This window comes from Magallana gigas, chromosome 1 (genome assembly GCF_963853765.1).
Source record: "Magallana gigas chromosome 1, xbMagGiga1.1, whole genome shotgun sequence".
NCBI classification, from domain to species: Eukaryota; Metazoa; Mollusca; class Bivalvia; order Ostreida; family Ostreidae; genus Magallana; species Magallana gigas.
In genome coordinates this window covers 40113712-40141621 of record NC_088853.1, presented here as the reverse complement: position 1 = coordinate 40141621, position 27910 = coordinate 40113712, and the positions used below count along the sequence as shown (strand labels likewise).

Here is a 27910-nt window from a genome sequence, read left to right as displayed (position 1 = left end):
TAAGAACTTTTAAGCTTTAGAATATTTTATATGTCATTATTTTAATCATTCAAATGCGATACATCAAAGCATTGTTTCAATATATATATGAGCATTATCAATAAATATAAACAAAAAAAGTTAAATGTAGTCTATATGCGAGGTGTCCCAGAAAAAAAAAACAACTAATTTTTTTTCTTTATTGAAGCCGGTGCTTGTTGAGTTGTTTTTACCTAGAGTATTCTTGTTTCATAACTCGTAGAACTGTATCTGGAGTATGTGTTTAAAAAAGCAGCCTTTAAAAGCAAGATGCTTGCTTTCTTGTCCGATTCATTGTGAAAAAAAAATCAATTAAACTAAAGAAATATGATGCAATATTGTGACATCATAAGTCGATGAAAGGCATATTTTCACCTTAATTGTTTAAATAGAAAAATACACTTTCGTTTCCTTTTTTTTAAAAATTGAATCACAATTCTAAAGTTTTGGTCAAACATTATTTAAGAATTTCAAATGGTATAGGATATTATGGAACACCCTGTACAAATGAAATAATCAGCACGAAATCATATTACGAGAACTAATCTAATATATACTTATATTAAAAAAAGAATAATTCTTTTATGTACCTGTGTCATTTAACGTGGATATTCATATCTTTCTCATTTTATGTTTTGATTAGCTGATATAGATTACAAAATAAAGAACGTAATATATACATGCATTTTTGTTTAACTCCTTATCACTGGGTGATACATGTAGATCTGACATCAATGTTTTAAGTTATTGACCACTTTTTCCCGTGATAATTGCGTGGACCCTGAGGTCCACGCAGAAAATATATAAGCGAGGTTAAACCGGATGCTATGGGGAAAATTCAGCCTGCGCATGAGCTAGCCTGGTTCCTGTGCGTAATGGGTAGCTCAGGGAACCAGGCTAGCACACGTTTATCTGAATCGGGATCGGGATTTCATGCCGTATGCACACATAAGTTAAAAGGCGCTGTAATTGTAAAGTTGTCGGTAAACAGTACAGAAACAAAGTATTCCTTTTTAAAAATGATTGGCATGTGATATGAACTATCAGTATTATGAAATAAGTTAATGTTATGCCGAAACTACAGCATGCATCAAATAGCATAATTTGCAATGTTTTGTTGTTTTCCGAATACACAAGTAATTTAACTTTACTTTTATAGTAGGCGAGGGTAGAGAAATTCCCGATTAAATTTTTTAAGCATTTAAGTATGATTGAATAATTATGTCACTGTATAAAAGTTTAAATCTCAAGAAAATTGCATCATATGAATATGAAATTTTTAATTTACACAAAGCTGTCACTGCATAGTTAACAAAGTAGTGCGAATCGTAATGTGTGCGCAAATAGTAAAATTCACCGAATGCCTGATACTGTACATGCAAACTTCATTCATAGATAGATCATAATTATTTTAGAAGTATGAATCCTTTAAATTCTGAGATAAAAAGACAGGGCTATACATACATATATACGTAATACAACGTACAAATTTAGTGGTTAAAAGCAGAGGGCTAGAGTCGGTGGAATCTCTGATAATCTTAAGGCTTTCACTTTTTCGTTGGAAACACAAACAAATGGTCCACGTATTGTAGTCCTTTTTTAAAGTACAGCAACTTGTTTCTCTCTTATTTTCTTTCACAAATAAAGTAGAACTTGCTAGTGCAAGGATAATCACGCCACCTGCCATCTTTTTTTACCAGGGCGCACTTCTCACGTCCTTCACCATTGGGTTCTGCTGGATGCCAGTATTTTAATGTCGATGCACTCTCCGAATGATCCCAAATCCATAAGTGTTCTACGGTGTGTAATACAAGTCCGATCCACCACATTCCTTCCGAGCTCGAAACTAAATAAAAGAACATTATAATTAAAATACCCTCACCGATTTATAATTTTAAAATAAAAAAAAAATGACCAAAATATACTTTTTAATTGTTTTGAAAGGTAAAATTTGGAAAAGCCCAACCGGAATTCGAAATTACAGATTCGTAGCTAATGCTTCTACCAATTGATTTACTTGTTAGGTACGAATATCCGGAAAGTTAAGGATAGTTATAAAACTATCTTATTTTATTGGCTATTTTCATTTGAAGTATATCACAATATTTTGCAATTATCTTTAAAGGAGGCCTAAAAGGTAGGAAATGATATTACCAATGTGATGAAGTTGAATTCAGTTTATTTCAGTTTTGTATTTGTTTGTGTAAATAGTTGTAATTTTGGACCAAGTTGTGTTCCATACTTGTCAATCGAGAGTGTTTGGTGTTATGGCTATTTTTAGTATAACCGGTTTGGTGAGTTAGAGCCGTGGCTGCTTGTCAAGTGTGCGGCAACGTTGTTGAAATCGTCAAGTTTGTAAATTTTGGCGAATACCAGAAGCTAGTCTGGTAGACTGGTAGCCATAAATTACTGTAAATCTGTTTGGGCATTTGCTTTTCTCCAGCCGGTAAGTTTTTGTATGTATTTTGTCAGTTTCATAGTATATTTACGGGGTGTATATTTACAGGGTGTGGTCTTTGTTATTTTCGTTGTATAAATGAGTATGTCTATAGGTTTTAGCATAGGTAATTATTGTTTCAGTGCATGGATAATCATATCGTTAACCCGGTGGGTCAATGGTGAAACGTTAGTTGAAGGCTTAGCTTAGCATATGTGGGGCAGGACTAGGACTGAGAACTATTAACGGAGCAGCGCGTGACGCAAGTGGGACGCACGGGAGCTCGTGTTTGACCAACGTTTATGGTTAGGAGGCCCTGTGTGGATAGTTTTCCAGTGAGAGACCTTCGAGTCCGGAACTAGAGACAGGATATTTTGTTTGTGTTTAGTCTGCTATGGAGGCCCAGTGGTGACTATTTTAGGATGGCTTTTGCAATTATTTGAAGCCAAACTTTCAATTCTATTTTATGATTAAATGATTTATCAGTTTACCTAGTGATAAAAATTGATTGTTTAATTACAGATAACATTCCAATTTACTTTTTCTGTGAAATTACATTTAACAGTATTGGTGATTTTGATTTGTTGGTTTTTTCCTTAAAATACTGTAATAGCTATATTTAGCCAGCGTTTAAAGCTTTAATTTATTTGTTTTATATATACATTGACAATTGAATGTGTTAAAAATTAATTCACTGTTGTTTTATCTGAAATTGTGTGTCCTGATGAAATCAAATAGTGCTACTGTCACATGCATCTTGTGTAAAACTAAAAAAAAAAACATTTAAAGACCTAAAATAATATGTACAAAAGTTTTCCATCTAGATATGTGTTAGCAAATGTCCTAGTTTTTCTTTTTCGTGTGATGCTAGTAGAACATATAAATGAGCTTCATGTTATCTTAAGCAAATCAAATGTGACCAGGTCCATGCTAAGTCCGCGACAAATCAACAATAATAGCTTAATGATTATTAAACTGAACACCTTGGGATGATTTTGATATAATTATATTTTTCAAGACACAAACACCTAATCCAATAGATAAATGATTAGAAGAAACACAATTTGTTCTCCTCAAGTACATAATTGCCTAAGTAAATCAAAAGAGATCATTTATTAGCCGCTTAAAAAATACACCAGGGAGACCGATGGAAAAAAAACCCTGTAACTAAGGCATAAAACATACCGAAAAAAAGAAACTTTTATTATCATTCGTAGCTCAAAACTGCAGCGTTAAGAACAAGCTTTTTTAAATTAATTTACTCAATAACTTGTACGAGTGTACGAGTAATCGACTAAGAAAACTTAGTTGGTGATCAGTGTAACCGAGCGATAGTCGAGTACTCGTTGACATTCCTCTTATATATATATATATATATATATATATATATATATATATATATATATATATATATATATATATATATATATATATAAACGAGCAAAAACATTGCAAACACATTCAAATTGACATACACCTGCCCATAGTGAAGGATATATAGATATACATAAAGCACCGTGAAATTCACTATATTGGAGCTCAAGTTCACCCCGGCCGGGGCTTAACCCATGACTTCTGGAATCTTTTTTCCTAGCAGTGAGCGACCACCGGGCTAACCAATCGGCCTTCTAGGCAAGACATTATTCCTGCCTTCGATGACGAACGGAACCATGCGCGCTGGTCGCACAATAAACGCTCGCTTGAGGTACAGGTTAAACGACATTTTGAGAGGATCTAAACGATATACATTGCATAGATATATACATATAATAAGCAAAAACATTGCAACGACTCTAAAGTTGACATATACCTGCCCAAAGTGAAGGATATAGATATGCATAAACCACAGAGAAATTCACTTTAATGGAGCTCCACCTCCGCCCCGGCAGGCGTTTGAACTCACGACCTCTGGAGCCTACTTTTCAAGCAGTGAGCAACCTATTTATGTATATTTTGATCCTTCACTATAGGTAGATATAGTCAATAAGAGATTTAAACTTATTGCCTTTATGTATAAAATGCATGTCACATTGTATTACTACTCCTATGAAACCATAAAAAAGAGATTGAAACGTTTATCAACTTGAAAGTAACCTATTGCCCGTTCCTGCAAAGTAAGAATTAAAAAAAATTAGTTTACTTTTAAATCCCAAAAATGTCCAGAAGTTTAACACTTGACATAATTTTCGAAGGTTAAGCAACATAATTATATCATGGACGTAATCTGATGGCCAACTCAAATAGAACTGTTTAAAGCACAAGAAACTACCTTTATCATACAACCATTTCTGTTCTGATTCTGTGTTGATCTCAAGAAGATGTGACCCAAATGATTGGCATTTACCCTGGTAATGAACAAATAGGTAAATGAATAAAATACAAATAAATAAATAAATGGATAAAACACAGATACAAATAATTAAATTATCAATGAATTTGCCAATGTCTTTATGAGGTAAAGTCACGCAATTAGTTTTCCTTAGAATACAGTTTCCAGCTACTGTCAAAAAATAGGATTTGTCTTATTCCTTTGAAAGCGATTCGCATATTTCACAAATGTTGCGTTATTATATATGTGCGGAACAAAATAAAAAACAAAAATCGATGCAGCAGTTTATATACACATGTATTATATTATCAAAGTAATATGTGAATTGCCATGTTTAACTTTGTTCTCAATGTATACAGCCCACAACAAGTAAATGCTTTTTTGGTGATCAATGTCGGAAAAAAATCATCGGAATGAAGTGTAAACAATGTCAAAATTGGAACTATGAACCAGTGCACGCGAAAAAAAGAACGAACTAAACCTACAGATTCATTAAGAATTTTTTTTGTCTACGTCCTATAATGCTCGCTAATGTTTTCTCCCATGGTGCTGTGCTAAAATGACTTACTTTTAACTCGTAATAAAGGGTGCCTTGAGGTTTGAAGGCACGTTTTGAGACCAAAAAAGTTTCGGTGAGACCAGAGATTTTACATGCTTGCATTACTTCGTATTGAGTCGAGAAATGCAAACAAATGATCATTGATTTAAATGTATGACGTCACAGTGATCTCGTGCTATATTTTCCTTTGGACTATATATGATATGGGCCTTAAATGGCCCCCTAAAATGAACATCATCATTTTCCTATCATTCTTTGTTTTCTTAGTACAGATATGTATGTGATGTGTTTACATAATATTCATTTTGGTTCAAGTGCCCACAATTTAGAAATATGACATTGTAAAGACAACCTTTTCCCGCCATTTTGGCATTTTAGCGTAAAACAGCTTGTTTTCAGCAGTTTTTCCTTCCGAAAACATAGAGCGCATACTTGAACAAATAAAATATTTTAATCAGAGATGAATCTAGTCAAGACTAATAAGTGACAAAAATATTTTCCTTGTTCAAGCATGCGCTATATATTTCCCATTCGTAAATAGATAAGAAAAATGTCAATTTTTGGCTGATTTTGATTGAATTAAAGAAATGGCGTCATTTCTGACGTGAAAATTAGTTAACATTTTATTGTACCCGAAACACTTAAAAAATGGGGAATTTTGGGGGCCAAATTTAACTCTTATCATATATAGTTCTTTGTGGAAAATAGGTGGATCACACATCTGTAATGCTGTACTAACTATTTTAGTATAAAATGCGATTACTGCCTCAGATTTGGTTTGATAGAGAGATTATATATATAGAAGGAAGGGTCATTCTTACAGTCATATCGATCTAATTTTAAGTTAATTTTGCATGCATGTACAGTAAGTATAAGTAGGGGGGATGAAAAAATAGGTCATTTTGAACTAAATAAAACAGAATAAACAGGATGAAATAACATTTTAAAAAATCTATGCAGATATAGCATATTGTCAAACCATAAAATGAAAATCGGAAATTACATTAAGAGTGACTCCATTCAAAAGTACAAATATACATCCTTCGTGAACACATTCACTATACTCTGTTCCAAGATATCCCGGATTCACATTTTGTTACTAATTCGATTTTTATAAGTAACTTAGGCATCATGTTTTCGTTCCTGTGAATTTTTTTCAGTGAGAGATGATAATGTGTCAATGAAATTATCTTGGAAATTATCCCTTTCAACTTTTTCAATTGTACTTCTTTCACAGGTATGTGTATTTTTATTACGAATCGTCCAAATGTGCTGCATAAATATCTTGGGACAGACTATAGATACTTGTATTCAGCATTGGTTTTGTTAGAATGAAATATTATTCAAAATGACCATAATATATACTATCTTTAAACACTTGCCTTAACCGCGGTGTAGATTTCAGTCTTGTCAGTTTCGATTGAGATATAAATTTACAATATATTTTCCTTTGAATTAGAGGTACACATACTTGATTATGTAAATATATATTAATAAACTAGAGGTACTGTGAGCAAGCTCACAATTGATACCCCCCGCTAAGAAAAAAATCATAACTCATGTATTATTTCTATTATAGAAAATATTGGATGAATCTATTTCATCGTCCATTTTCTATAAATAACAACTGCTCTATTTTTTAAAACTGTTAATGCTTATATGAGTACAAAAACCAATTTCTATTCTTTAAATTCCATTTTAGTTCAAGTTAACTGTAAATGCATGAGGACATTTGCATCCTTATGTTAACAAACATGACTCGAAATTCCACGTCAAGCAGCCACTTAATATAAACATTTTGAGTTTTTGGTATACTGAACCCGATTTTTTTTAACAATGACCTTGAACTTCCTCAATTGACCTTTGGTCAAGGTCATGACACACTCTCAGGTTATAAGCATTCTAGATGTGAAATAAGAACAATATTTGTCCATTAGAAAGATATGGACTGGACACGAGTTTTAAACTTTTATGCAAGTAGCCTTTGCCTTGCCCAAATGACCTTTGGTCAAGGTCATGACAAACCCTTAGCTCATAAGCAATCTTTGTGTGAACTGAGAACTTCCAATGTTTCTCCATAAGAACGATATGGACTGGACACGAATTTTGCACTTTTTTCTGCCATTGACCTTGACCTTGTCCAAATGACCTTGGTTAAAGGTCATGACACACCCTTAGGTCATAAGCAATCTTTGTGTGAAGTAAGAACTTCTAACTTTTCTCCATAAGAAAGATATGGACCGGAATTTTGCACTTTTTCTGTCAGTGAACTTGACCTTGCTCAAATGACCTTGGGTTAAGGTCATGACACACCCTTTCGTCATAAGCAATCTTTGTGTGAAGTAAGAACTTCCAATGTTTCTCCATAAGAACGATATGGACCGGACACGAATTTTGCACTTTTTTCTGTTGGTGACCTTGACCTTGCCCAAATGACCTTGGTTCAAGGTCATGACACACCCTTACGTCATAAGCAATCTTTGTGTGAAGTAAGAACTTCCAATGTTTCTCCATTAAAAAGATATGGACCGGACACAAATTTTGCACTTTTTCTGTCAGTGAACTTGACCTTGCTCGAATGACCTTGGGTTAAGGTCATGACACACCCTTACGTCATAAGCAATCTTTGTGTGAAGTAAGAACTTCCAATGTTTCTCCATAAGAACGATATGGACCGGACACGAATTTTGCACTTTTTTCTGTTGGTGACCTTGACATTGCCCGAATGACCTTGATTCAAGGTCATGACACACCCTTTCGTCATAAGCAATCTTTGTGTGAAGTAAGAACTTCCAATGTTTGTCCATAAGAACGATATGGACCGGACACGAATTTTGCACTTTTTTCTGTTGGTGACCTTGACCTTGCCCGAATGACCTTGGTTCAAGGTCATGACACACCCTTAGGTCATAAGCAATCTTTGTGTGAAGTAAGATCTTCTAATGTTTTTCCATAAGAAAGATATGGACCGGACACGAATTTTGCACTTTTTCTGCCAGTGACCTTGACCTTGCCCGAATGACCTTGGTTAAAGGTCATGACACACCCTTAGGTCATAAGCAATCTTTGTGTGAAGTAAGAACTTCTAATTTTTCTCCATAAGAAAGATATGGACCGGACACGAATCGAACAGACAGACGGACAGACGGACGGACGGACGGACAGACGGACGGACGGACAAGGTGATTCCTATATACCCCCCCAAACTTCGTTTGCGGGGGGTATTATAAGAAAAACATGAGAACCAGTCTGTTTTCGTACATTTCATATTCGAATAAACTAAGGATATAAACAATATATTAAAGCAATAAACAATTTACCTTGGCATTTTTCCAGTTGAAAGGTGCTTTAATGAAACAGTATTGACTCTTTGTAACGTTTTCTTCGAGATCTGAAAATAATGCATAAGTTATTGTTCTTTTTTCGCCGATTATGCAATGTTGGCATTGAAAATGATAATAATTGAAATAAAACATACAATAGTGTGTAGTTTAATTGAAAGCACCCTCCCATACCACCAATTTTATATCCGTCTTCCTTGGAAGACGGTATAAAGAGTTGAAATAATTTACAGTCTCCGGGTTGTGCACTTCCTTTCCTTTGTGTTTGGTTGAAAATACATGATGTGAAAACTTACATTAATTTCATTGGTTGAAATACTGTTCGGCGCAAGGGAGATAATTTTCTGATGATCCTTGTACGACTTAACAAATTTCGTAGATTTCAAATATTAAAAAGTGAGAAAACGAAAATGCAATACAAATTGCTATAAATGAAATTCAGCCTTCGGTTTTCAGGTCCAACTACATGTAGTTGAAAGTAACATTCTACAATATCTATTGAAATTATTTGTTTTTCTTTAAGCATTGTTAATTCAAATATTTATACCAAAATGTAAAAAAAAAAAAAATGATGCGGTATGCCTGATATTGGTAAAGTTATTTGCACCTTAGATAGAGAAATGCAGTGGTATGTTGCAACCACTATTGAAATAAAACCACTATTGAAATAAATTATTTCAATAGTGGTTGGGAATGCATTTCATTAGAAAAATCACTTTGCAACCACTATTGAAATAAAACCACTATTGAAATTAATTATTTCAATAGTGGTTGGGGATGTATTTCATTTGAAGAATCACTTTGCAACTACTATTGAAATACAACTACTATCGAAGTAATTATATCAATAGTAGTTGGGGATGCATTTCATTTTAAGAGTCACTTTACAGACACTTTTAAAGACTAATTTTTTATTATTTTTTTTTTATTGTAGACGAGAATGAACTTTTTAGAAATATTACTTTGTTATTACTATTGTAACGCAAGAAACACTTTATCTTACGAACAATATCAGATACAAAAGGTAGGTATTATACTTGCATATTTCAAGACTAAAAGGAAATATGGTATAATGTTACAATTTTTACGGGTGTGCAGAAATATATAACCAATTCACGCAAATTGAAATGCAAATAAAAGGTATTAAAGACTTATAATTTACAGTAATTATAACCGAGACTATGAATTTAACGTACCTCTTTTCGGATTTTTACTGTTGTGCAGAAATAAAAAAACTCGTAGAATGATGTATAGAATTGTTTTTATATTCTTTTCTTTACCTTTTTCTTTCTATTGATATATAATGTGAAAATCGTACATTATTTGTACAAGAATTAACACATTGGAAATTACCGGAACTTCAACTCAAACCCCCTGTATATTAAAATAAATCAATTAAGGATACATGTAATTATAAACATCACTATTAAGATAAATTATTTCAATAGTGGTTAGTGATGAATTTTATTATGACCACTATTGAAATAAATTATTTCAATAGTGGTTAGTGATAAATTTTATTACGACCACTATTGAAATAAATTATTTCAATAGTGGTTGATGATGAAGTTTATTACGACCAATATTGAAATAAATTACTTCAATAGTGGTGGGGTATAAAGCTTCTTATGAGAAATAATTTGCAACCACTATTGAAATACAAACACCATTTAAAATATTATATAACATATATCATTATAAAAATCTTTATTGAAATATATTATGATAATCGTAATTGTATAAATGTATTTCAATACAAGAATAACTGTGCAGTATTGGGAATAAATTTCATTTTACATATCACATTTATGCTATTTTTTTGGTATAGGTCGTGGATGTACTTCATTTCAAGTATCAATTTGCAAATAGTAATTCGATTTTTTTTTTATAAATTATGTATAATTGTTATTTCATTATATATATATATATATATAAATATATATATATATATATATATATATATATATATATGGTTGATCAATCCAATAGATGGCGAGGCGAAGCCGAGCCTTCTATGAGATTGATCAACCCAATATATCTCCGTAATGAGTCAGTAACTAACCTTATAAGTGTTTTGTTTTCTCGAGGACTATCAAGCGACATATTTATTTACAAATAGCGATGATCTACGCAACGCCATGTATAAGATGCCTAACATCTCGTCAAATTTAACTCATTTAAACTCTTCAAAATGTTCAAACAATCTCTCTCTCTCTCTCTCTCTCTCTCTCTCTCTCTATATATATATATATGAGAGAGAGAAGTAATTTAAAAAGCGGTTGAGGATGTATTTTATTATTAGAATCACTTAGTAACCTGACTATCTAAATAAAACCACTATTGAAATAAATTATTTCAATAGTGGTTGGGTATGCCTTTGTTTATAACCACTATTGAAATAAATTATTTCAATAGTGGTTGGGTATGCATTTCTTTATAACCACTATTGAAATAAATCATTTCAATAGCGGTTGGATATGCATGTTTTTTATAACCACTATTGAAATAAATCATTTCAATAGTGGTTGGATATGCATTTTTTTTATAACCACTATTGAAATAAATCATTTCAATAGTGGTTGGTTATGCGTTTCATTATAACCATTAATGAAAGAAATATGGATCACATTCTTAAATATGTTGTGTTTTATAAAGAATTCTTTACTTGTCAAAAAACTTGTGAATGCTTGTTAAATTTCTTGAGTGAAAATTCACATCATATATTTTTATAAAAAATGCATTCGATTTTTGTTCAACAAAATGAATCAGTTATTTAAGGAGGAAATGGTATCAGATATTCTGGGAAAACCTTTCAACTACTTTTAAAATTTCTTATTTCAATAGTAATTGATAATAAATTCCATTATACATTTTACTTTATAGCAATTGTTGAAAACTGCTGAAACACAAGCACTATATAAATAAATTTTGTCCCTGCATTTCATTCAAAGTAGGGGATATACATTAGACATTTTCTGTTTGTCTGCCTGCCTGAGTCGTTGATATGTTCGTTCCAGATGGAAGTTAAAGGTAACACTGCTATGCTAATATTTTAACATTTGAATACTGTTTTTTTATATAAAATATTGTAATTAAAGTACTTTCATCGTTTAAGATTTTTTTTTAATTTTGAAATATTTCCCCACAATAGACGTGTTAAAGCACATGATATTAAATCAGAGCTAGTTTTTATATTCTTATTGATATCATACCCTGTTTTCTAGGCATGCTATATTTATGTGTGATTTTTATTATAGTTTTCAACTTACAAGAATTGGTAAAACTTGTTTAGAAAACTGATACTTTTTATGTGAAAATTCAAACAAATAAATATGATGCAAAAATAAACTGGTAAGCTATATTTTTCACTCAGATTGAACAAATATATGTTTGCATACGTCATCCTAACACCAATTATTGTATTTACAAAAAATAATCAGGGCTTACAACCACTTTTTTCAAAAGGAAAAAAAAACAATTACGGTAGGAATATGCTTAACATGCTCAAACTTTTTTTTCAAGATGTACTGAATTGATTTTTTATTTTTAATAGAAAAAACAATTACGGTAGGAATATGCTTAACATGCCCAAACTTTCTTTCTAGATGTACTGAATTGAATAGATAAAATCTGTATCTCTTTATTGTGGTTAAACGACCTGCACAAAATGCATTGGCTGTTTTCTTAAACGTTCCTTAGCAGAAACATGTTCTTATATTACCAAATGTAATATATACAAAATCAATTTGACAGAGGAGAACTAAAGTATGTACATGATGTTAAATGTTCTTAATTGCCAGCCGATGAGTAACAAAAAAGTATGACTGGATTCCCTAAAGAATCAAAGGAGTGGTGTTTTGCTTTGCTATAAAAGGAGGTAAGTGTTCGAATAAATAAAATTATTCAGGGTGTTAGAAATATAACCATCTATAAACGTACATAAAGAAGGTAATACATCTAACAATATTCAAAAAGCATTGTCTTCTTAAAACATATAGCTACATACGTGCCTGTAATTAACACGTTGAGCAAAACACTAAACCGAATATCACAGTTGTTTTTGGTCATTGCAAAAATAACTGAATAAACGAAAATCGGTTAAAACTGACTATTCCAAATGGAAACTTAACTACAACAAAAATGTATATCTTTTTTTTTATACTCTTCTTCATAATGGTAGAATTCTCTTCTTTATTATGATTGAAATTTTTCAATTGAACCAATATGATGTCTCTAGTTTTTAACAATTAAGAAATACTGGTTAACCATTAAAATTCTGCGTAATCAGACAAATCAGTGAAACTTTACAGCAACCCTATCAATTTGCAATCAACTTGATAGTTTTTACAAATACTTTTTTCAATAAATTCATAAGCGTTTAATTCAATTTTCAGATGGTTCCGCCAAAGACTAGAGGACTTTATTTATTCAACTTTTGAAAGGAACATATCACGTTCCCGTTAAAGAAAGGACGTCAGAGCAACGAAGAGGTATTCTCCAGTTTTGGAGAGTAAAAAACAAACTGAGCCTCGGCAAAGAAGAAAACAAGGATGTTCTTCTCCACGAAGGTAAGAGAGTCTTAACAGTTTCCAATCTAAAAGAGACCATTCTTCAGGCAGCAAAGAAAACATTGGGAGCAGGAGCAAGAAGCATCCACTATAAAATGAAAGGAAAGGTTACAGGTGGAAGTGAGGCACGTGTGCGAAAAATTCTAAGTCGGAGTCAAAGGCATTCAATTATAAACGCACGATTTACAAATCAAGCTCCCATCCAAAGTATGCAGTCAAAAAAAGTTTTCGAAAGGCTTCAAATTGACCTCATAGATATGAGAAAGGAAGCGGTTGTTCATGATGGGATTGAGTACTCATACATTCTTAGTGCAATGGACTGATTTTCGAGATTTGTATTCTTAAGACCTCTTTAAAATAAGAGTCCCAGAAATGTTCTGAAATGTTTGAAGAACATTTTTTTCAGAACACGGCTATCCATCAATCGTTCAGTGCGACAATGGAACAGAGTTTAAGGGAGATTTGCCTGCATTCCTGGCTAAACATAGCATAAAACTAATTAACAGTAGCCCATATCACCCACAAAGTCAAGGAAAGGTTGAGAGAAACAACTCCCTTCTTAAAAGAAAACTAAACTTCCTAAAGGTTGCGAATAATCGGGGCTCAAACTGGGCAAAATGCCTTTTTGAGGTTGCGTGTGCGATTAACAGTCAGCCAAAAGAGGTACTTGGATACCAGACACCATTCATGGTGTACTATGGTCGGGGAGATGGTTCTACCGATGATATAAGGAAAAAAGCATCCCTGGCATCTGCACGATGTGGAGTCAGAATGAAGAGAATTAAAAGCAATTTTTGCTGTTCCATTTACAAGAGCGGAGAAAAGGTCTTGTTAAAATATCCCTGCCGAAGACGTGTACCTAAAAAAAGATCAGTAGTTATTGCAAGAATCCTTAAAAGAAACAAATTTTTCAGTAAATACTTTGTAACATATATAGACCCAAACGGAGTTTCGCGAAAGGAATGGGTATCTGTGGAAAACATAACAAGCCTTACAGTTGAGGAAGAGAAAAAACGAAGAGAAAAATCAAAGAAGTTTTTTCAAGAAAAAAGACGAAGAGAGGATCATCGAAGAAAATATTACATTGCAATCACTCCAAGAACAGAAACCCAAAGAAACTCTGATCATGATAAGGAAAAAGGACAAAGTGAACCGGAAATCCCCCATCTGTTAAGAAATTGCGTAGAAGATAACGCAAATGACGCAATTTTTATTCCTGGAGTCAGAATTACGTTAAATCCAACACGCTATGGAAATTGTCAATTTGATGCTTTAGCATGCCAGCTAAATAGCTTAGGTCTGTTTAGAACAGGAGATCAGCTTCGTCATAGCGCTATTTTGCACCTGCGGGAAAATAGAAACCTGTACGTTGATTTCTTCAGAAATGATAATTACTTTGACCTGTATTTAAATCACATGTCAGCTTCAACAACCTATGGGGACCATTTCACGCTTCAAGCAATTGCAAGAATATTTTGTTTGCAGATTCTAGTCATCTCCAAACTAGGTCAAGGGCATCACCGAATCGTATCAGACACAGGACGGTTCGACCCTGATCTTCCTATCATTACAGTTGGCCATTACCCGGAAGGATTGGGCGAACATTACGTTAGCGTTGTTTGTACTAACTTAGAAAATGTTTTGCCCAAAATACAGGAATCTCTTATTTCTGAAACCGATTCTGTAAATCAAAGCCAATCCTTTCAACCTGAGAACGAGGTTTCGTCACCAACAAACCAAGCTAATGACAACTTAGAAGTAAGTTCAGACAGCCCTGCAACTGATACTGACATGCGTCAATCTGAAACTGCAGGATCAATTTGCACAGATGATATCCTTCCAGATCCATTACTCGAACCAGTTCAATCTATTTCTGAAGAGACCGAAAGACCTCCTTGTCCAGAGAAGAAGAGCTTTGGTGAAAATAACAGTTCCTTGCATACAGAATCGTCAAATACTGAGAATCCTCTACTTCCAAATCTAGTACTTGAAAATATAATACGAATTTGTATTGAATTTTATCCTGAATCAATGTTTAGACTGCAGTATGTTAATAGATTCTTTATGCACGTTGTCAGATCTGCTGGACTACCCCTTATCCATATTAACAACTTGATAATGCCTGACATTCCGAATCCTGTTTGCATTCGGCGCTTGGTGAGTCGTTTTGGAAGGAATAGTGGCCTTATTTGTCGATTAAGAGAAATTGTACAGGATCAAAGATTCTTAAACACCTGGTTAGTTTTGTTTGAGGAAGAGAACAATTGGTACGAAATTCGAAACATATTTTGGACGAAAAGACACTAAATTAACATTGATGAAGAATGCTGCATTTGAAGCTCTAACGCAAGGAAAATTAACGTTTTGGGTTCTTGGTTCTAAACGTGTTTTTTTCTTTTATATCATGTTAATCTTTTTTGTTTCATGTTCCAGGCGAACTTGTTTTATATTGTTGTCGTTGACTTTTAAATCAGAGTGACATGTTGCATAGGTATTCAAAGTAATTACGATTGCTTGCAAATAACTTCATTTTAAAATTGTTGACATTCATTCTCTAGATCAAACCGGGAGACTTTATTAAAACAAACAATTAATTGCAATGATTTTCAAGTTTAAATCTTTATCATGAACGTACATGTATGCGTGCGATATTAAGCCTGTTTTTCTTTTATTGAATTTCAAATAAAATTACAATGTGAATATGCTTTATTCGAGTTTTGTATTTTAAGGCTAAACTTAACCAATGGCTTAAAGCCGAGAAGGCTCATTCGAGATTCGAGATTCAAAATACGAGATTCGCCATACGAGATTCGAGATTTAATATCTAAATTAACCAATCAAATCATGGATCTGAAACATGTATCTTATCACACTGTTCTAAATAAAGATCATTCGTACATGCTCTTTCCTACAAATATAATACATATCATGTCATAAAAACTCTTATATAGTGGTTATAAAATGGTTAAATTAACATTTATGAATTAACCCCACACAGTATAAACAATAAGATTAGTGATAACACTGTGGGCTTTGCAAATACAAGTGATTTTGTTTGCCCTCCATGTTTTTCCCCCGAATCATTTTAACATGTAGTGTATTCGCCCTAACTGTGTAAAAATCAGCTCTCGAAGAAATATCTGTTTAATCTAAATAATTAAAACTGAGTGTGGTTTTAGCTATGAAACGAATTTCAGTGAAATAATCGACATGTCAAAATATAGGTTATAAACCATAGAAGATATAATGATTTACAACATCAACAATCCAAATAGGAATAGTGTATTGTAGGGTATCAATGCCATTGTCGAGATGAGAGAGAGAGAGAGAGAGAGAGAGAGAGAGAGAGAGAGAGAGAGAGAGAGAGGGGGAAGTTTTGTAGTGTCAAATTCAACTTTGATTTAGAATTTGAAATTGATTTGATTTGATACAAGCATATATAGTAGCTATAGGGTAAGGCAGACCAACTAGCAAGCTTTAATTTCGGTGTTAGCGCACGTGTGATTTATACCGACTCTCTCTCTCTCTCTCTCTCTCTCTCTCTCTCTCTCTCTCATCACCTAGCATTTCCTTTTCCGTTAGGGGGTTTGGGGTATTTGTAATGTCTTATACATCGGCTAGCGAAAATGATAACAAAAAAATATGAAATTTTCTTAAATTGTGTGCGGATGGGTTGTACTCAATGATCTGTTTTCAGTATTTAAATTTCGGGGGGTAATTCATCAGTTATTCTGTCCCCACTTCGTTTTCTCTTCGTTTTCCAGGCGCTTTTTTCGTTTTGGCTCGGCAAATTAATTTCAGACTTTCTGTGTAGCACCATAACGATGCACTACAGATAAATTATGAATAGTTTTACATTTGATAAACATGTATATACCCGTACTTGATTTTAGATTTGACTCTTATGATCGGATTTAATGTTTAATAAATATAGGGTAGGAAAGAGAAAACTGGACTTTTTGCGCATATCCTACTGTACCATTCATTCAACACAACTATTAGCACTCATCGATTTCGACTTGGGTTCCTTTTTTTATCCACTGGTTTTAAAGCTATTAATTTTTGAAAATATTTCGAATTTATGGTCTGATTATATATAAATTAGAGCTGCGCTGGTGCATATATTTACCCAAATGGACCAAAATATACCCAAATGAACCTAAAAAAATTTGACAAAATTAGTTTTAAACGACTCATTTTTTTACTAATCGGGTATGTCCTTTAGAAAAATTTTGAACCAGTTTTTCCACACGTTAAGCAAACAAAGGACACTTGTTTCATTTTTTTCTGGGGAGGGGGTTGTGCCGGTGAAGGACATGTATTGCTTATGATATACTCCCAGTTGTTATAATAAGTAATTCATATTGATATGAAATGAAAGATTTCAATTACATAGCTGCTATCATGTATTTTGACCCCTTGCGAGAGTTTAAAACAATTTTCAAAGCATTTAATGTAATTCAACCGATCATTTTTGGAAAAAAAAATTCTGTATCCCCGCCTGATACGTCCGCCTCCTTGTATATTAGAATTATATGTACGTTGATCATATGTACACATTAACTTAATCGGCTATGTTATATGACGATAATACATTTTATCTGGCTAAGTGTAATGTAGTAGTATATTAAGTACACACATCTTTGCAGCGCTTATTTACATCTTTAGAGAGTTACTTACATGCAAAGTAAACATTTGTATGATTTATATGTTATTATTGTCAATTTTGGTGCGGGGGGGGGGGGGGGGGGGGGGGGGTTGGTGGTAGGTAACTTCAGAAACACTCAACTTGGGTGTGATACATATGCCTGTCTATATACCTTCTATTCTTTCTTGTTAATATACCAATGAATGAATCATAACAAACTACATCAATTAATTTTGAGAAATCCATGCACAAACTTTTTAAAATTTTACTGTTTTCTGCACGAGAAATCGGCAATGTGAACAAATCATCCTTACCTTTAATTGTACAAAATATGTATCCTTCTATATTGAAAACAATGCCAAATGTAAGACTCATTTGAAATTGTTTACTCAAGAAAAGTAAAATAAAAAATAATTAATTATTCTGTATGATGTGATAATATCTCAATGATTAGTTTATAATCATAGTACTAGTGTATGCCTGTATACATAAAAAACGATAAGTATTGCTTATATTTATCGTTGAAACTTGACTGATTATTTATATTAAGATTAAAACATATTTTAGATACTAATCGTCATGTGCGGATTTAGAAAGGAGGGGGTCAGTGGGTCTGGACCCCCTCCTCGGGAAAATTGAAGCCTATTGAATGTACATAGTAAAATTATTGAAAATTGGCCTAGGCCCCCCCCCCCCCTACCGAATAAATTGGCTCCGTTTATGAAGTTCTCTAGCATAACCGCATTTTTACACAAAAGGGTTGAATAAACCGGGGTTTTAAACTATTGGTTGTGAAATTCCCCAGGGTTCAAACGCATCAGGTGGAAATGCAGCGGGGCAAACAAAATCACTTAGATCCGCAAAACACACTGCATAATTACTAGTCTACTTTAATATTCTGTGTAAAAATAATTACAAATAATCATTTAGTTAGCTAGGAAGAAGTGAACATATCATTTATTTGTATATAAGAACATGTACGAATGATCTTTATTAATAATGGTTTGATATCGCTAGGATACATGTTTTCAGAACTTTGATTTGATTTGTTAATTTAGATATTGAATCTCGAATTTCGAATCTTGAATTTCCGTTTTTCGTATTCCGAATGTCGTATTTTGAATCTCGAATGAGCCTTCTCGGCCTTTGTATATTTTTCTCATCAACATTTGTCCCATGTCAGTCATTGTTGGTGACATCATTTTTGTAGTCGTAAACAATTAATTTTTTATACTTTTTCTCCATAACAACATAGCCAATATCAAACAAATATATAATATTGATATTTTTTGCAAAGTTTAGTAAGTTTTAGAGAACGTTCGCAATTAAATTTTTGAGCAGATATCTTTATATTTCAGTCAAAACCGTCCTCTGTAACGTAATGATTTATCACCGGAGAAGGGGTGGCTTGGCTTTATATGTCAGGGTGAAACAATGTTTTTGATTTTATATTAATCAATAACATTCAATTGACTTAGAATTGTAAAATTAAATAATTTCAGTGGCTGCTTTTTTGTATATTTAATTTTAACAAGTAGTCGGTGTTTTATTAGTCATATTCATAATGAAATACATTTCAAACCAATATTGAAACAATATAATTCAAAGAATTTGTGTCCCCCGCTTGGTACTGAAGAATCTCTCGCAATTTATTGATCTCAGGTTTAATTTTGATCTTTTGACCTGAAAATCATTTTTCAGGGGTCATTTTTAAGCTATAACAAATGTTGATTTAGGAGTCCACTACAAAATCTAGTATGAAATACTTCCATATTGTAAAAATCTTTGTATCGAAATGAACAATTGAATCAAGTATGATTCTATACATTTAATTTTCCAGGTCGAAGTATGTATTAGCGTAGAAAAATAGTTAAGCTACGAATCTGTAAGTCATGAGTTCGATCTCGATCTGCCTTTTAGAAATTTGACCTTTGCAATTATTCTTCAAATGTAGTTTTAATCAAATATTGCATAATTGAAATTTCAACTCTGGTAGTATCTTGATTGTGACTACAATATGATGTTGATAATGAAATACAATCTAAACCACTATTGAAATAAATTATTTCAATAGTGGTTAAGGACACGTTTCATAACAACCACTATTGAAATAAGTTATTTCAATAGTGGTTAGGGAGGCGTTTCATCACAACCACTATTGAAATAAGTTATTTCAATAGTGGTTAGGGAGGCGTTTCATTACAACCACTATTGAAATAATTTATTTCAATAGTGGTTAGGGAGGCGTTTCATTACAACTACTATTGAAATAAACTATTTCAAAAGTGATAGGGATGCATGTCATTTTTATGCCTATTATTCCGTCTGCGTATAGCTTTGTCAGTTCCAGATAACAGGTGGTATGGAAAGCATGACCATATAAAGGTAAATCATGATTAAAAATGAATTTATCATATGATAAGACATACTTAATATCTGAAAAAACTCCCCTAGCAGAAAGGAAAGTGCTACAAATAGACATAATAATAGACATAAAACTGATATGCATCATCAATCACTATTGAAATACTTTTTTTAAATAGTGGTTGAAATGAAAGGTATCCCTAACCTCTATTGAATTTTTTTTATTTCAATAGTGGTTGAAATAAAACGCATCCTTAACCACTATTGAAATAATATTTTCAAATAGTTGTCGTAATGACGTACATCCCTAACCACTATTGATATAATTTATCTTAATAGTAATATTTATTATAATATTTATCAATAAATAATGATTCATTATACAGGGGGTTTGAATAGAAGTTCTAGCAATTGACAATATGTTCACTATCATTTAAATACATGTAATATACAATATTCATAGAACATGATATGTCTGTAAAAAGAAAAACGTAAAGAAAAAAATATAAATTTTCAAAGTAATACTTATAAAGATATTCATTCTAAGCTACGATTGAAAAATAATTTTAATAGTATATGTTCTTCAACAGTGTCTGTAAATTGATTTTTAAAATGGAATACATCCCGGAACAATATTTGAATAATTTATTTCAATAGTGGTTGTATTTCAATAGTGGTTACAATGTGATTCTTCAAATGAAATACATCCCCAACCACTATTGAAATAATTTATTTCAATAGTGGTTTTATTTCAATAGTGGTTGCAAAGCGATTTTTCTAATGAAATGCATTCCCAACCACTATTGAAATAATTTATTTCAATAGTGGTTTTATTTCAATAGTGGTTGCAAAAGTGGTATAACTTTGATTTTATCAAAATAATACGAGTCTACGACCCTACCTAAGATCTCGTTTACCCTATAGTCGATCTCAACTTACATTCTCGCGCACACAGTTCTCAATTTTAGACACGCAGGCTTAAACGACACAAGACACAAAAATGTTCGGATAAATCCACTCGCCATGCTATGTAGAGGAAGGTGGCATTATATATATATATATATATATATATATATATATATATATATATATATATATATATATATATATATATATATATATATATATATAAAAGGAGAATTAAACTGTCTTTGATAACTAATTGGTGTTTCGGGTTTGTTCTAAAGACGGTAAGCTTTTTCAAAAATGCTAAACTTGTATACTTTTCTGCTATTGAGAGCCCACTCGCAATTTCTCGGGCCTTTCCGGCAAGCTCGGAACACACCTCAAATGTATTACTTTGGCGTCCATGACCCCCCCCCCCCCCCCATGTTATAAAAATTTGATATAAATACAACACATTTTACGATCTGTTGAGATGTGAGCTATATTCTTCATTAAAGTCAACTATATACCCTAATATAGAACACATAAGCGACATACAAGGCTGTCTAACCGATAGTTATTTTGATGGGAATCGACTCCATTTTGTATTAAATTCTAACATCTGGTGATGTTAATACATTCGAGGTGTTTTTCCAAGCTTGCCGTAAAGGCCCGAGAAGTTAAGATTGTTTAAGTGTCATGTTTAAAACAAGTATCATACCAGTCAAAGATTAACTCTTCAAACGATAAAAGCTACGCCCTGCGTACAATGTAGAAATGGTTGCTATAGTTGTGTAGTTGTGTTGCCGAATCCTTGTTCAAGTGATTTAAACAGTAACACATGTGCCGTCATATCAGACAGACAGACTGATGGACGTTCGAACGTATGGACAGCAAGAATAGATTACTTACATGTTCCGTTCTCATCTAAACATCCAAGATGAAATTGTAAACGTTCTATTGTCTCTGAAACCCAAAACAAAAGTATTACATATTTGATAGCTAAGTTTTTTTTTTGTTTTTTTTTAAATTAAGATAAACAATCAGTTTTTGTACTTCTAAAACCAGCTTTCTTAAGCTTTAAGACATATTTCTTAATGATTGAAGTGTACTAAGCATAAACTCATCGTTTATAAAAAGAAATACCTCTAAAGGAGTCAAGTTGATTTTTTAATCTGCCAATTTGTCTTTGCAATACCACTTCTCTATCTGTGAAAGTTAAATACACGTTTTGAAAAGATATTGTAAATTAAAAGTATATATAATAATATGTAATAGTTTTTGTCATCATTTTTGTTCATAAGCTTATTTTGTTTATTTATTTATGACAAATAGGTCGGCTTTTGTTGTCCATTAAAATGATCATTTTTTCACCTGTCTCTAAAGAGTACATCTACAAAGTAAATTAATAGAAAAAAAAAGATATGATATTTTGAAATACAAATCGCAACAAACTTTTGAACTGCTGGTCTTCCTGTGAAAATAATTAATCTAAGGGAAATAGCGACAAGCCTTTTCATTGCGAAATTTATTTTCATATTTGAGGGTCTTAACAATTTCGACTGTACCCTGAACATTTTATTCTTTAAAATGAGTTGACTTGTTACCAAATGTAATCAATTATGTTTTTGTTCATACATTTATCATAAGTCGCAGAATCATGCATACACCTTATACATCTTTGTTCACTTTTACCATGATAAAAAATTCAAGCTTTTTTAAAATATATATTTTTTTAATAACGAAAGCCTCCATTATACATGTTGTTCAAGTATTATAAAGTGCAGTCCCTGAAACGTTTTACTTTCTTATTCCGTGCTTTCTTCGTGTGTTTATTTGGGCTATACGCTTCGTTTAACTCGACCCTACTGTTCACAGAGCGCTCAACGTGCGTTCACCTTGCACTCACCGTTCGTCGAGCGTTCACTTATTCTTCAGTCAGATTATATTATATTTAGGCTGATAACAATACATACATTTTGTGTATTTGTTATTTTTCCCCGATTACCAACGAAACACAATGTAAGAATAACTCCCAAGGAACTCAGAATAAATCATTCATCTTGCGTTCACATATTGTTACCGTGCGTTTACCTTTCACTTTGCGCTCGCGATCGCTCACCTTTCACCTTTCATAAGTGCTCATCAATTTCAATTCAGCCTGCGTTCATATTTAGTTCATTGTGCACTCACCGCTCGCTCAGCGTGCGCTCACCGTTCACTCGCCGTTAAAGTGGGAAAATAGAACGTTTCAGGGACTGTACATGTATAATTTATTCATAGGTGTGAGAATTACATTTAAATGTGTTGTTTTCTAAAATCAAATTGCGTAAGCTACTCGGATCTGATGTGGAAGGGGCTAGTATTGAATAGACACTCTTGTCGAACTTATCGTAGGCTATTTCATGTTAAATATCATATAACTGACAAGCAGGCATTGTGCCTGTGGTCTGATATGCTCTATATTTATAATGAAATTACAGCCGCCCCTTATAGAAATGCTTAACGTGTGCAAAATTGTTGTTAACATATTAGCAACATATTGACTAAATAAATATTTTCTGTTGGCGTTGTTATATGGGGAGATAATTTGTCTTTCCTTAGAAATTATCGTAATGTGTTTGCAGCAACCATTGTTTTAATGGCATCAAATACATTTATGTCCAGTTTGTGTTCTTCTGAAGGGGGGGGGGGGGGGGGCAGACAAAAACTCCCATACCTCGATTTTATTTTGGTTTTCGTTTAATAGTTGAAGTTCGCATCTTCAGTAAAACCCTTTGTTTTCATATCAATATTTTTTTCTTGGATAATATTGTTGTGACATTTTAAATCCGGATTTGTTATTTCTTGGTTTTATTTTAATTTTAAATGTCTTTCACCTTTAACTATTTAGACAACATTGGGCAAGACAACGCACATATTATTTCTTCTGCCTTGTTTATGCTAAAATCAGTGCGTTCCTTTCAGTGTTACAATGCTTTCCATTAAGACAAAATTAAAATCATCTGAAGTTTTCTTAACTTCGACCGACCACAAATCAAGTTTGTTTCCGTCCATGTATGAAAAGAGTCATTATGAAAAAAACCTGTTTAAATCTGCTGTTAAATCGTAAAAATATTATAACTATTTCTTCTTCTGGGTTGTAAAACTTGTATCTACATTTATTTTTTCTAGAGAAGTTATTAATTTCAGCTTAAGCAGTCTTTGATGTAAACAACATTCGTCGCGAACCAGTTCATCTGAAGAAAATCGCGAAAGAAAATCGTTGCAAATAAAAAGTTGTTTAAAGTAAGTTTGACAAGAGTGTTTATTCAATACTAGCCCCGCCCATATCAAATTCGAATTACTTACGTAATTTAATTTAAGAAAAAAAAATATGTCAATGACACTCTAATGCACAAATATAAACAAATTACAAGTTGTGTTATGGGTTCATAGTGTCACCCCGCCCTATATAGTGTTTGCGTACATAAAAAAAAGAATGGATTCTACAGATATTTCAAAGGAAAACAGATATACTGTTTCATGACCGCAATAAAAACAATGAATACATATTTATTTCATGGAAGTGAAAACAAAATATACGACATATTCATCTTAGCAAATAACCTTTGCCGATTGCTTAAATCCGTTTACAAAAACATTTGCATTTTTTGACACTACGCTATTTTAAAGGGGCATGGTCACGATTTTGGTGAAATTCCATTTTTTATTATTTACAATGCTTTAGAATTGCATTTCTAATGATCAAATAAAATTTGAGAGTCATTCGTAGAGTTATACGCAAGATGCATGGCTAACAATACAAGACTCTCGCCTTTTTTTTTTTTTTTCATATGTTCAATATACCAGTAAAAATTCTTTTTCAACATATTCTATCTTTTTAATTATTCTAAGCATAGATAAACAGTTCATAACGTTTAAAACATTCGTTTAAGGTTTAAAACCGAAATTATTACTTCAACGTTCAAAATGTAAACAAACGCTTTGTTTAGATAAGTGCCGAGTCAAGTGATTCATAAGCAAACCGTCTTAAATAAATTGATATAATAAATGCATACATTAAACAACATTTGCCTTTGGGATAAGTACAATGGCATAAAGAAATAATAACGCGGGGTTCAGTGTACTGCGAAGAGAGCCATGTTTAAACAATTCTACTTTTAATCAATGACGTTACGTTTGTAGAACCCAAGGTCAAGATTTTTTAAGTTCAATTATCATCATTACAAACGGATAAAAAAACTCTACCAAGATTAGGCGTAGAGCCATTAAAATTTGGATTTGACAAATCCTTGAGGTGTTCTATTCGATAATATAAAAATATTGAAACGTGCAAAACATATCATAAGCACTTTTTATAATAGGAGAAATTAATTATGATGAATTCAAAATTGTTTAAACGTTCATTTTTTTTTTAATATAAAATGATTAACTGTTTAAATCTTACTGTAAGCTCCGTTGAAACGTCTGTCCATCTCATCGACATGGCATTTGTCTTCATACAACGGTTGTCCATCAAAGCCGTCCATGAAACAAATGCATATAGCCACTTGAACAATGTACAATCCACTCATTTTTTTTTATTGCTTTTTATTCGTTCTGCAACTGCAAAAAATGTCTAAAAGAATAGCTCACAGTTCACACAAATCTGTGTTGCAATGAAAAACGTCTTAGTCGGCTAAATACTGTCGAAATATTTTATGCTGTAATACTTGAGACAAGTCGTCTGTCTGAGACTTTTAACAAAGAGGAAGTAAACAGTTCTCTTTTTATATGTTGCATGTAAACACTTGTTCGGGATACTTGACAATTATGAAACATGTTATATAATAATAAACAGAAATGATTATTGTTAGAATACTACACATGTACACATTTTCTTAAACGTTAAAATGTAATTATTTCTTTGTTTTCTACCTTATATGTAAAAACACAAAATTCTACAATCTAATATTTGAGGAATTCAATGGGTAATGAAGGGATATCAAAGAAGTTTGAATCATTAGTTAAAGAGGCCGAGTACAGAACGAGTACGCGCACTTTCGCGCAGCGTTTCATTTGTATTATGACGTCATCTTTTTGCTTTGTTGACGCCATAGCGTGACAGTTTCAGTTGCGGATATTCAGCGAAATTTGTTGAAAATGGCTCGTTTGATGCGTAAATTGATATTATATTTAAATGTTTCGAAGCATAAGCTTTATTTGGTCTCCAATCATCGAAAATGTGAAGAGGGTTCAGCAAGCCTAGCTCTTTGTCATGCTTTCTTAACTCGCCTAAATATAGCTTAATTCATATATTTCAAAACAATGACCATGTATTTTTTATTAATGACACTTAATAGGTGATATTACATATTTATTTATTACTTAAATATATCTTAATGTTATAATAATACTATAAAGATCACCATTCCCACCTTTGTCAAATGGAAAATAACCATTATCTGACAAACTGGGAAATTGGGCATACAAAAAAAAAACAACTTTGATAAGACCCCTGGAACAAACCTGGAGGTAAAAGGTTTTTTATGGCTTACGGCCATCTAGTTGCCGGATAATCTTTTCGGCAAAGAGTTCAGTTATCTGAACATGCGCGACAAAAAATAGTTCTATTCGAATGTTGCAAAGTTAACTGTTTGTTGTTCATAATATATATCTTTAAGCAAGATTACATTTTCCATATGTTTTTATCGCTTATGTTATTGTAACCAATATGAATTGACTTTATTTAAATAAAATCCAACGCGAATGAATATTAACTGCAGTGTTTTCCCTAGGCCGTTTTTGCGTAGAGGTATAGGCCCCCGCCATGCTTTCCGCTATGCATACTTACATGTATTATAAGCAAAAAATCTTTTCTCAATTATTTCAGATCCTAACAGTGATAAATAAATGTAAAGTTGTCGTTATTTCGTTCAATCTTCATAAAAACGTTTGCACCCGCAGAGAGCGTCGCTAACATCGATCTCAGCAAGGGGGACAGTGTTTAACGGTTAAAGAACTGAACTTATGATTGAGATATATTGAAACTGGGATTATAAATCGGTAATAAATGCATAAATAGAGGGGCAATTAATACTTGTTTTAATATAATGTGCCTTCTTCGAAACCTCCGCCATTATCGAATGTTGGGGATTTTCCAAGATCTAAAAATAGCACAATGTTCCCTCGATGGAGTTACCTTGGTTGTGCTATGATTGAACTGTATATTTGTCGTTAAAATATTGGAAACTTTAGACCAAATGTACTCAAATAAGAAAACAATTTACAGTTAAGCTTGATTGCAAGTCATATACGGAAGCGATGTCACAAATACAAATATTTTACTATAACATAAAGACATCGTATAGTATGCCTCTGAAAATGACTGTGTACACATGTCATGTGAAGAGAGACTGACTGCAAAGTTATTGTGCAGTAATCAATTTTAATTAAATTTGGTGTCAAAACAAGTTTGCTGTAATTGCATAGTTCTGCCTGTTTCTTCCCCCCCCCCCTTTCCAAAGAGTTTATCTCTGTACAAAGGGAAAAAAAATAAAACAGAAGGTGTTAGAACTGCCTTGTGAATCTATATTTCTTATAAAAGCTTGTGAAGGTCAGCCTCTTAAAAAAGTAGAAAAACCCCAGAAAAATATGAATAAGTATACATTTATTAAATACAAATAAAATGGAATAATACTTGTTGGTGTAGATTTCATGAAAATTCATTAATTATAGTACATAACATGCAGTATATGTTATCATTTGGTTATATTATT

At 32.4% G+C, this 27910-nt stretch overlaps 1 protein-coding gene and 1 long non-coding RNA gene across 4 annotated transcripts in view; one reads left to right on the top strand and one right to left on the bottom strand.

The window, feature by feature from the left end:
* The window catches only part of LOC136273786 (uncharacterized), a 194663-nt gene that overhangs the window by 160276 nt on the left and 6477 nt on the right, over positions 1–27910 (top strand). The gene's annotated exons all lie outside the window — the stretch shown is intronic.
* On the bottom strand, positions 9–25883 carry LOC117688070 (CD209 antigen-like protein C). 3 transcript variants are annotated; one of them, XM_066067135.1, is made up of 7 exons: positions 25600–25883; positions 22296–22358; positions 22062–22115; positions 8664–8734; positions 4725–4800; positions 4550–4562; positions 1724–1864 (listed from the first exon to the last, which is right to left on the bottom strand). In XM_066067135.1, the coding sequence occupies exons 1-7, from the start codon at positions 25724–25726 to the stop codon at positions 1738–1740; spliced, it is 531 nt and encodes a 176-aa protein (XP_065923207.1). In that variant the 5' UTR covers positions 25727–25883; the 3' UTR covers positions 1724–1737. The 3 variants fall into 3 exon arrangements, with proteins under 3 accessions (XP_065923203.1, XP_065923207.1, XP_034321650.1); XM_066067131.1 differs by lacking the exon at positions 4550–4562 and having other exon boundaries at positions 9–1864; XM_034465759.2 differs by lacking the exon at positions 4550–4562 and having other exon boundaries at positions 1779–4189.

Coding starts and splice junctions, on each gene's coding strand:
- LOC117688070 (XM_066067131.1), bottom strand. CDS start 25,726: ATGAGTGGATTGTACATTGTTCAAGTGGCTATATGCATTTGTTTCATG. Junction 22,116..22,295: donor TCAACTTGACTCCTTTAGAG/GTATTTCTTTTT, acceptor TTTGGGTTTCAG/AGACAATAGAACGTTTACAA. Junction 4,801..8,663: donor TCAACTGGAAAAATGCCAAG/GTAAATTGTTTA, acceptor GTTCATTACCAG/GGTAAATGCCAATCATTTGG.